This window comes from Capsicum annuum, chromosome 12, assembly GCF_002878395.1.
Source record: "Capsicum annuum cultivar UCD-10X-F1 chromosome 12, UCD10Xv1.1, whole genome shotgun sequence".
Classification (NCBI taxonomy): Eukaryota; Viridiplantae; Streptophyta; class Magnoliopsida; order Solanales; family Solanaceae; genus Capsicum; species Capsicum annuum.
Genome location: NC_061122.1, coordinates 228731754 through 228743751, shown reverse-complemented (window position 1 = coordinate 228743751; position 11998 = coordinate 228731754). Strand labels below are relative to the sequence as shown.

Genomic DNA, 11998 nt, shown 5'->3' with positions numbered 1-11998 from the left:
ACAGTAACCAACTCAAGGTCATGGGTGGGGTAATTTTTCTCATGGGGTTTCAACTGTCTAGAAGCATAAGCTATCACCTTACCCTTCTGCATCAATATGCAACCCAACCCAACTCTCGAAGCATCACAGTACACCACAAAACCATCAACACCATCAGACAAAGTCAAAACAGGGGCTGAAGTGAGTCGAGTCTTCAACTCCTGAAAACTCTTCTCATAAGATTCGGACCACAAGAACTTGACTTTCTTTTGGGTCAACCGAGTCATTGGAGACGCTATAGAGGAGAAACCCTCAACAAAACGGCGGTAATAGCTAGCTAAACCCAAGAAACTTCGGATATCAATCGGAGAAATAGGTCTAGGCCAATTTCTAACAGCTTCGGTCTTTTGGGGATTAACTCTAATACCATCGGATGAAATGATATGACCTAGAAAAGCAACTGACCTTAGCCAAAACTCACACTCACTGAACTTGGCAAACAACTTGTGATCTCTAAGGGTTTGCAAGACAGTTCGGAGATGATCAGAATGTTCATCCTCACTACGGGAGTACACTAGTATATCATCGATGAACACTATGACAAACATATCCAGATATGGTCTGAACACTCGATTCATGAGGTCCATGAAAGCTGTTGGGGCATTAGTTAATCCGAAAGACATAACAAGAAACTTAAAATAGCCATAACGAGTTCGAAAAATAGTTTTTGGGATGTCACACTCCCTAACTCTGAGTTGATGATAGCCGTAACGAAGGTCTATTTTTGATAAATAACTTGCACCTTGCAATTGGTCAAACAAATCATCTATCCTTGGAAGGGGGTACTTATTTTTGACGGTGACTTTATTCAGTTGGTGGTAATCAATGCACATACGCAAAGATCCATCTTTCTTTTTCACAAACAACACTGGAGCACCCCAAGGAGAAATACTGGGCCTTATGAAACCCTTATCTAGTAGATCTTTGAGTTGCTCTTTTAACTCCTTAAGTTCTGCAGGGGCCATACGATAAGGAGGAATAAAAATGGGCTGAGTATCGGGAAAAAGATCAATCCCGAACTCTATCTCTCTATTAGGAGGTATCTTTGGGAGATCATCTGAAAAAACATTAGAAAACTCATTGACAACCTTAACAGACTGGAGAGTTGGATTCTCAGACTTAGCGTCTTTGACTCTAACTAAATGGTAAATACACCCCTTGGAAATAAGCTTTCTAGCTTTGAGGTAAGAGATAAAATGACTCTTGGGTGACACAGAATTCCCAGACCACTCAAACACGGATACACCCAGAAACTGAAACTTGACCATTCGGGTCTGACAATCAATAGAGGCATAAGAAGAATACAGCCAGTCCATACCCAAAATCACATCAAAATCTACCATGTCTAACTCAATCAGATCAGCCAACAAGACTCTATGAGGAACGGTAACATGATACTTTTTATACACTTTCTAGGCAACAATCGAATCACCCACTGGGGTAGAAACTAGGATAGCCTCAGGAATAATCTCAGGACTTATTTCAAAATTCACCACAATCAAAGGTGTAACATATGAGAAACTGGATCCAAGATCCAACAAAGCATACACATCAAACTGAAATATACAAAGCATACCAGTAACCATATCGAGAGAGTCCTCCTGTTCCTGGCGGGACAGTAAAGCATAGAATCTATTTTGGCGCTGCCCGCCAGCATTGCTAGAAGAGGCGCCCTGAGTTAAGGCTGGGCGAGTCGCTGGAACTGGAGCACTAACAGTCTGAGTCTGGGTCTGAGGGCGATAGTCACGACGCCCTTGTCCATCCTATGAAAAATCTCTAACTCTGTGACCCATGTCACCACACCGAAAACAACCCCTCTTCTCACTCCAATACTCACCCGAATGAGCCCTACCACACTTAGGACATAGGGGACGATTTGGCTTACTGCCAGTACTGTACTGGAACCTGGATGTATATGACCTGCTACCTTTCTCCTGCCTACCTCTAGGCATGGGAGCACTAGCAGATGACGGTGCTGGCATAGACGAATGATCCTGATACTGAGGGCGACTTCTTCCCTATGATCTAGTTTGACCCTGTCCGTGCTGCTCAGACCTAGCTCTCTTATTCCCTCTCATTCTATTTCTCTCTTTAATCTTGTCCGCCTCAATCTGTTGGGCATGAGTCATCAGCCTAGAAAGATTCATGTCACTATTCATCATAGCATACCTACACTCTTTAACCACATAACTAGATACTCCATGCACAAACTTACTCATACTAGCCCAATTATCAGCCACTAAGTCAGGAGCATACTTGGCCAACTGATTGAACTTTAGACAGTACTCCCTAACAGTCATAGAGCCCTGTCGCAGGTTCATAAACTCTTCTACCTTTGCCTCTCTCATCTCCTAAGGAAAAAAATTATCCAGGAATGCATCCTGGAACTCTTACCAAGTTGTAGAGACAACTCCCTCACCTCTACCTTTCCTCCAAGCAACAACCAGTCATAAGCAAGGTCTTTCAACCTATATGAAGCCAACTCCACACTATGTTCCTCAAATACATGCATCACCTGAGTAATCTTCCGCACCTTCTCTAAATAAAACCGTGGATCCTCATCAGACTTGGACCCATAGAATTCCGGTGGATTCATCCGAATGAAGTCACGGATCCTGGTAGCAGCTGAATCACCTTCCTGCAGCTGTGGAATCGGGGCCAGGTTGGCCTGAATATTTACAGTAACAGCTTAGGCCAGCACCTAAAAGGCTACCCGAAATTCAGCATGAGATACGTTTTCATTCAATGGGTCAGCGGGTTGAGGTTGCTGACCATCATTATTTCTTGTCGCTCGACGTGGAGGCATATTTCTGAAAGAGGAGAGCACGAATCAATAGCAGAGAGAGACACTTTAAGCACGATAGACTCCTGAAAGAAAGAATCACACTTTTTCCTAAAATATCTTGTAGCCTCTTGCTCATAGATGTGGCGCGCTACACACCAATGATCAAGACTCTACTTAACATGGATTATCAGACTCCCTAAGACACCTTAAAACCTTAGGCTCTGATACCAACTTTGTAACACCCCAAAAAATGGGTCCCGAAGCATCACACAGTGCTTGAGGCTATGAGTAGCCCCAAGCTAACCCTTTGAGCCATTTTCATTCAGTTCAACACAAATCAATGGGGTTTCCATAAATAACCCTCAAATATCAATAGAGTAATCATCATATAAGAATAAAAGAATTTCAGAAAGATAACAAAATATGACTTATTAGTCAACTCCCAACATCTATACGAGTCTGACAAGCCTCTAAGAAAATCAATAAAACCAGTGAGCCATTGAGACATGCCCCAACCGACTCATACTCAGTTATCAAATGTAATAGATTCGGTGAAACCAACATCAGACATCACGTCCTCGAAACATGAGGACTCACCACAACAGAGAATGTAGAACGTGCCCAAAGAATCACTGTCGAACCTGGAACTGAGCACCTGAACCTACATTTTGAGAAAATACAGCCCACATCCGAAGATGTGGGTCAGTACCATGGAAAGAAACCAAGTATATGGGGGTGTATACAGTTGTATAAACATCATCATCATAAATATTTATAAGAAATATGCAGGATGTATGAAAGACTCACATAGCCCGAAAAAAATCATCATAATTATGAGAGGATGAAATAAGTACAATAACAAATGTGAGTCATCATATAATTTTTCAATCACTTTCAGTTCATCAAGAATATCAATTCTCATAATGTAAATATCATTTAAATCTTTCGAAAGAATAACTTTCACAATTTCACTTTCAAATCACTTCACCATTCACCATAGACACAAGAAACACACACACACTGGGAGATCCTATAACCGACATAAACTATGTGAGCTACATGGATTCCAACGTACAACCCACGTTGGGAAGAGCCTTCCTATCCTTACCATCAGAGTAGAACTATCGATATTAAATCCACACAAACTAGTGATCACTATATAAATCAGCCTCAGGTTCACTCCTACGGGGGCACGTAGTTCTAGAGAAGTAAGGTCGCTTTATACCTCCCACTCGGTTCTAAAGATTTCTCCTAGACTTAGTTCAGATTATTTCAAAGATAATCCACAATAAAACAATTTCAGTAATATATAAATACACATCGGGAGCCATCATGCTTTCCATCTATCAAAATCAACCACGTTGTGGATTTCTTTTACACTCGAGTTTAAAACAACTCCATTAAGACCAAAAGGTCAAATCATTCAAAATATCTCAAATATTCAACATCAACATGCTTATAATACACACTTTCTAAAAAAAAACATAATTTCCAATGGGGATTAATGACCCAAATATCAAAATCATGATAAATATCGTTCAAGATTCATGCTTTATATCTCCACACATGTAAATTCATCTTTCAAAATCATAAATATCAATATTTCGTAATAATCATCATAAGATATGGGTTCATGCTTCAAATTCATAAAAATCAATTAAAAATCTTGCCTTTGTAAAGAAAATTACTTTTGGGCACAAGAACGAAAGAGAGTTCTTGTTGAAAAACCCCACATACATTAAATGATGAAATTTAGATCAATACTCGTTTTTGAGATGTTAATCGTGCCTTTGAATGATGGTTCTTGGAGTTCTTGAACTAGGAACTTGGAATCTTGAATAAATTTGTAGAATTAATGCCCGTCTTTTCTAAAAATTGGTATCAAAGCATTGGTTGTTGTTGATTATTGATTTGAATGATGGAGGCAAATATGAGCAAGATGGTGTGTTTGAATGGTAGTAACTATCATACTTGGAAAGACAAGATGAAAGGTCTTCTATTTGTTAAGAAAATGCATCTACCTGTGTTTGCATCTACTAAACCTGAATCCATGACTGATGAGGATTGAGAATTTAAGCACTTACAGGTTTGTGGCTATAGCAGACAATGGGTTGAAGATAATGTTAGAAATTATATTATGAATGAGACACATGCTAGAAGTTTGTGGGACAATCTCGAGACAATTTATGCTTCGAAGACTGCCAATAACAAGTTGTTCCTACTTAAGCAATTGATGAATATCAAGTATAAAGAGGGCAGTCCTACTTCTGATTATATTAATGATTTTCAGGGTGTCCTTGACCAGCTGTCCAGAATGGGTATAAAGTCCGATGAAGAAATTCAGGGACTTTGGCTTCTTAATACTCTACCTAACTCTTGGGAAATTCTTCGAGTTTCTTTGACTAATTCTGCTCCCGGTGGTATTGTAACTATGAAATATGTTAAGAGTGATATCTTGAATGAAGAGATGAGAAGAAGATCTCAGGCCTCATGTTCTCATCTTTACACTCTGATATTTTGGTTACTGAAGAGAAGGGGAGAAACAATTTCAGAGATTCAAATAATAGTGATAAAAGTAGAAGAAAGTCAAGGTCCAAATTCAAGAATGTTACATGTGACTATTGCAACAAATAATGGCATATCATGAAATATTGTTACAAGCATAAGAGAGATATAAGACGGCAAAATAAAGAAGGTGATAATGAAAATCATGTTGCTGTTGTTACTAATGATGATCTTCTTGTTGCTTGTGGTGAGAATGCCATTAATCTTGTTTGCGATGAGTCTAGCTGGTTTGTGGATTCTGGTGCTACATCTCATGTTACGCCAGAGAAGAAATTATTTACTTCTTATACCCCAGGTAATTTTGGGATATTGAAAATGGGCAATAATGATGAAGTTAAAGTACTTGGCATTGGCACGATTTGTTTGAAAAGTAACAATGGCTCCAAAATAGTTCTTAATAATGTCAAGCATGCTCCAGATGTTCGCCTGAATTTGATTTCTATAGGAAGTGTTGATGATGAGGGTTATGTTAATACCCTTGGTGCTGGCCAGTGAAATCTTACTAGAGGTTCGATGATTGTGGCTCGAGGTGACAAGTTGTCTAGGCTCGAGGTGACAAGTTGTCTAACTTGTACGTATTTTAGGGCTCTACTTCTAGAGGCTTGATAAACTTGATGGAGAATGATACTTCATCAGAGTTGTGGCATAGAAGGTTGAGTCATATGAGTGAGATGAGGATTGATAGTTTGGCTAAGAAAATTTTTCTTTCTGGAGTAAAACAAGCAAAGTTGAAGAAGCGTGTTCATTGCTTAGCCGGTAAACAGAAAAAAGTTTCTTTTCAGAGTCATCTGCCTTCAAGAAAGCTCGATTTACTGGAGTTGGTGCATTCTAATTTGTGCGGTCCTTTTAAAGTAAGGTCTCATGGTGGTGCACTTTACTTTGTGATTTTTATTGATGATCATTTTGGCAAACTCTGGATATTTTTTTTGAAGTCCAAGGATCAAGTACTTGATGTGTTTAAGAATTTTCAGGCCTTGGTTGAAAGACAGACAGGGAAGAAATTGAAATGCATCCGTTCAGATAATGGTGGTGAGTGTATTGGTCCTTTTGATAGATATTGCAAAGAGCAGGGTATTCGGCATTAGAAAACTCCTTCAAAGACTCCTCAGTTGAATGGTTTAGTAGAGAGGATGAACAGAACACTAGTTGAGAGGGTTAGACGTATACTTTCAGATGCTAAACTGCCAGATTTTTTTTGGGCAGAAGCACTTAATACGACTATTTATGTTATCAATTTATCTCCTACTGTTGCTTTGAATGGTGATGTCCCTGACAGAGTTTAGTCTGGTAAGAATATTTCTTATGATCATCTTAGAGGCTTTGGGTGTAAATCTTCTGTTCATGTTCTTAAGGATGAAAGGTCAAAGTTGGATGTTAAAACTAGACAGTGTATCTTCATTGGTTATGGTCAAGATGAATTTGGCTATGGTTTCTATGATCCAGTTGAGAAGAAACTTGTTAGAAGCCGCGATGTTGTGTTCTTTGAAGACCAAACAATTGAAGATTTTGACAAAGCTGAGAAGGTTGATTCTCAGAGTAGTAAGAGCCTAGTTGATGTTGATCCAGTTCCTTTGACTACTGCTTCTGAAGAAAATCTTCATAATGATGAAAACAAGCTGATAATGAAGATGATGATCATGTTCAGACTGACCAGCAAGAAGTTGTTGATGCTCCAGTGTAAGTTGATATGGTTGATCAGCAACCAGTTGTTGATGCTCCAGAGAGTTCTCTTACACAATCTACAAGAGAGAGAATACCTTCATCTCGTTATTCTCCCAGTGAGTATGTACTCTTGATTGACGAGGAAGAACTTGAGAGTCTTGATGAGGCCATGAAAGGTGAAAAAAAATAAAAGTGGTTTGATGCTATGGAAGATGAAATTAAATTTTTGCAAGATAATCATACCTTTTATTTGGTTAAGCTACCTAAAGACAGAAAAGTTTTGAAACATAGGTGGGTTTTTCGGGTGAAGCATGAAGATGGTAATCCAATTCCATAGTACAAAGCTAGATTGGTTGTGAAGGGATTTAACCAGAAAAATGGAGTTGATTTTGATGAGATATTTTCTCCGGTTGTAAAGATGTCATCCATTCATGTGGTTTTAGGCTTAGCTGCAAGTCTAGATTTAGAAGTTGAGCAAATGGATGTTAAAACTTCTTTTCTCCGTGGTGACTTAGATGAAGAAATTTATATGGAGCAACCCTAAGGTTTTGAAGTCAAGGGAAAAGAGAATTATGTTTACAAATTGAAGAGGAGCTTGTATGGTTTGAAACAAGCTCCTAGGCAGTGGTACAGGAAGTTTGGTTCCTTTATGAGTCAATAGGGCTTCAAGAAGACTACTTCAGACCATTGTGTTTTTGTGCAAAAATTCTCTGATAGTGACTTTACTATTGTGTTGCTTTATGTTGATGACATGCTTGTTGTTGGTCATAATGCTTGCAGGATTCAAAAGTTGAAGCAAGAGTTGAGTAAATCTTTTTCTATGAAAGACTTAGGACCAGTAAAACAGATTCTTGATTTGCAGATTGTCCGTGACAGAAAGGCCAAAAAGTTGTGGTTATCACAAGAGAAGTATATTCAGAAAGTACTTCGAAGGTTTAACATAGACAAGGCTAAGGTTGTCAGTACACCTTTAGCTATGCATTTCAAATTGAGCACGAAGTACTGTCCTTTCAGTGATGATGAGAAGGAAGATATGAAGAAAGTTCCTTATGCTTCAGCTGTTGGTAGTTTGATGTATACAATGGTTTGCACAAGACCGGATATTGCTCACGCTATTGGTGTTGTTAGTAGTTTTCTTTCTAATCCGGGAAGACAACATTGGAATGCTGTGAAGTGGATTATGAGATATCTTTGTGGCACTTCTAGTCTGAGTTTGTGTTTTGGTACAGAAAAGCCTATTCTTTGTGGTTATACTGATTCAGATATGGTCGGTGATGTTGATACTCGAAAGTCTACTTCAGGGTATTTGGTTACTTTTGCAGGGGGAGCTGTGTCTTGGCAATCTAGGTTGCAAAAATATGTTGCTCTATTACTATAGAAGCTGAGCGTATTGCTTCCATTGAAGCTTGTAAAGAATTGCTTTGTATGAAGAGATTCTTGGGGGAACTTGGTTGTGCTCAAGAGAGGTATGTGCTTCATTGCGACAGTCAAAGTGCCATACATCTTGGCAAGAATTCTACATTTCATGGTCGGTCTACACACATTGATGTGAGATATCATTGGATTCGGGATGTGTTGGATTATAAGTTGCTTGAACTTGAGAAGATTCATACGAATGATAATGGTTTCGACATGATGACTAAAGCTTTTCCAAGAGGTAAGTTTGAAGATTGTTGCATGATCGCCGGGATGACAGTCTCCTCCACATAGTTGGGAGGGGGAGAATTGTTGGATTATTAGGTCTTTTTCCCTTCCTATGTAGATAAATGAAGCCCAATTTGGACCAACCCACTTTTTTCCATAGACCCATTACTATGGGGAATATCTATTGATCTTTTTAGGTCTTATTCACCATCATAAAAAAAAGAGTTTTCAGCAGCCAAAGAGAGAAAAATAAAGCTGATTTTTGCACCTAAATTTCAGCCACAACTGTCAACTTCAAATTGTGATTCCTGCTTCGTTTTTCGTCCGATTGATTTGATTTTTGAACTGATTGTTCCTATCATATCAATATTTTATTAGGAACTGACGGAGCTTAATTTGGTGGTCTGTAGCTCCTGTTATTCATTCCCAAACAATAGCTACATTTTTGGTGCTTTTACTCCTTTATTTCTCTAGTGTTTGGTGCTGTGGTTTATGTATTGTTTCTTGTTGTTTGGCATTTGTTTGGTGGCCATTTTGGAGGAAAATATTGTAAATCTTTGGTGATTATAGTGGAGGTTTGGTCCCGTGGTTTTTTACTCTTCACACCGAAGGATTTTCCATGTAAATTTGGTATCTTGTGTGATTGCCTTTATTCTTTCCCTATCGCATTTGTGTGGTAATTCATTTGCTGCCATATTACTTTGTTTTGCTTGGTTTGATTGTTTCCTCTTAGTTCAAGTTGAAAGGTAAAATTTAGTCTTAGGTATTTTCCGCTGCTACCCCGTCGGGCTCTTTGATTGTGTGCCCGTCTTTCCTAACATGAAGAACACCAAGAACACAAACTTTTGAATCTTGGAGTCTAAGGTTCAAGTTGGTCTTACACTTCAATCAATACTTTGTCAAGTTCCACCTTTCAACAACAACTTCAACAAGAAGTTCTTAAGCCACCAATTCACAACAATAACATAAGGTCAAGCTCAAGAACTCAACAACAACAACACCAAACTTCGACAATAAGGATCAACACATGGCCACTTCAAGTTCACAACAACAATGTCAATATTATAAGCTCAACCTTTAGATCTAGACACTTTTAGTGTTGGTGAGAAAGAACCAACACTAGAAACACACTAGACAAACAAAAGAACATCAAGATCCAGTCAAGAAAAACAAGAAAATCTCGGTCAAGACAACAACACAACACAATTTTTGGCCAAGAACACAAAAATGGACAAATTGCTATTTTCTGGAATTTTTCAGTTTTTATCAATCTTTTTTTTTTTTGACTAATCAAACCCAAGATTGGCTTTGTGGGAACAAAAACCAGCCTTGCTTTGATACCAAATGATACGGAACAAACAAGGAAACATGAAATCACACCCCAAAACAGTCCACAAATCACAATAAATCATGGACCAAATGGGGACCTCTCTCGGATTCACTATCTAGAACAAGAAAGAAGAGGATACAAGGTGTTAATACACCAAAACAGCCAGCCAACTACAAGTTTAGCAACACAAGATGAAGCTCCACAATTTTACAATAGCAACAAGAACAAACGGGTTACATTAACAACACAAGAAGCCGAAACTAAAACAAGATACAAGATAGATAGTTAGATAAGTGTTGATATAGTCTTAACCAAAGAGCATATTTCACTCTTGGACCTTTAACACTTCACACAACAAACACCTAACTCTTACAATTGACACAAGAGAGACTTCCACCACCCAAGCACCAACGTATCAAGCAAAACGCAATACACAAGAGAATCCACCCTTATGCTATGCCCTAGTTTCAGTTGTGGATTCTCTCTCTCTAAGAGGAGTGTTCTTTCTTCAACATTCATAAAAACTACCAACTAAAACCCTACAATGTTCAATTTATATTACATTACAAAATAAAAGGCAAAAGACTAAAAGACCGTTTAATGAAAGGGCTCCAAAAACAATCCATGGAGTGTGCTTGGGACGGTTTTTGGCCTCCCTCACACTTAGACTTGTGCACTCTTTAGGTGGTCTTCGAAATACACAAAAAGTGTCCATGATCATGGTCGTACTCGTATCATCACCCCTCTAAACAATTTCCAGTTTCGAGCTTGCCAAGTATAATAGATGAGTCCTCCATATAGTGTAGCTGCAATCTCCTTCTTAAATCTCTTCCAGTGCCTGATTTTTATCCACTGCATACATTTTTTAACTTTCTTTGTAGGGAGGGGAATACCAGACCAATTACTCAATGTGTCCCTCACTTCAGTGATCCATCTATATTCCACAAATAAATGTTGATGAGTCTCTTGTATATCCAAATCACACAAACAACACTCAGAATTCCCAGAGATAAGAACCTGCAGCCTCATTAATCTTGCCTTCGTAAGCAGCCTGTCCTGGTTGGCCAACCATAAGATCATCCTATGTTTAGGCAGTAACACAGAACTCCAAAGTAGTTCTGCATCCCTCAATCTAGTCAAAGGTCCCAGTAATGCAATATAGCTTCGAGATACTGAGTAACATCCTGACTCAGTTAATTTGTATGTCCCTCTTTTGTACTAATGGACCATTCTATCTTTTAGACTATGCAGCTTCTTCCAATACCAACTACTATCTTGTGATGGAGTATGCTCCCAAACATTACCATTGATTTTCACATACACTTCATTGACCCATTTCACCCACAAGACATCCCTTTTTGTAGCTAGCTGCCACAACAGTTTTCCAATAGATGCAATGTTCCAGTCTTCACAGCCTTTGATATTCAGAACTCCAAACTTCTTAGGTAAACAAACTCTTGACCAAGTCACCAAGTAAACTCTTATGTGACTTTCAGCTTTACCCCAAAGATATTCCTTACACTTTCTATCTGTTTCCTTCAACACACTTTGCGTCAGGATAAACACAGCCCCCCAAAAGTTGAAAATAGAAAAAAATACTGCATTTATGACTTGCAATCTGCCAGCGTATGAGAGTTGCTTGGAGTAACCTGTGTTGATTCGACTAGTAGTTTTGTCCACCCCTGATGACAATCAAGTTTGTTCCACTTCCTTGATGATAGAGGCAGACCTAAATATCTCATAGGTAAGGAGCCAAGAGTAAACCCTGTCATATTATGTATGTGCTGCTTAACATCATCTTCAACACCTGCTAGATAGATGTTGGAATTCTCCAAGTTTGCTACAAGCCCAGTTGTTGCACTAAAATGTTTAATAGCTTTCACAATTTTCTGAATTGAAACCAAGTCACCCTTGCAGAATAACATCAGATCATCAGCAAATATCAAGTGTGTAAGCTTAGTGTTCTTACACAT

At 38.6% G+C, this 11998-nt stretch overlaps 1 protein-coding gene across 1 annotated transcript; it reads right to left on the bottom strand.

The window, feature by feature from the left end:
- Positions 1-11019: 11019 nt before the first annotated feature.
- On the bottom strand, positions 11020-11998 carry LOC107848832. The gene is made up of 3 exons (XM_047401746.1): positions 11675-11998; positions 11325-11561; positions 11020-11106 (listed from the first exon to the last, which is right to left on the bottom strand). Exons 1-3 carry the CDS (start codon positions 11996-11998, stop codon positions 11020-11022), a joined length of 648 nt encoding a protein of 215 aa, XP_047257702.1.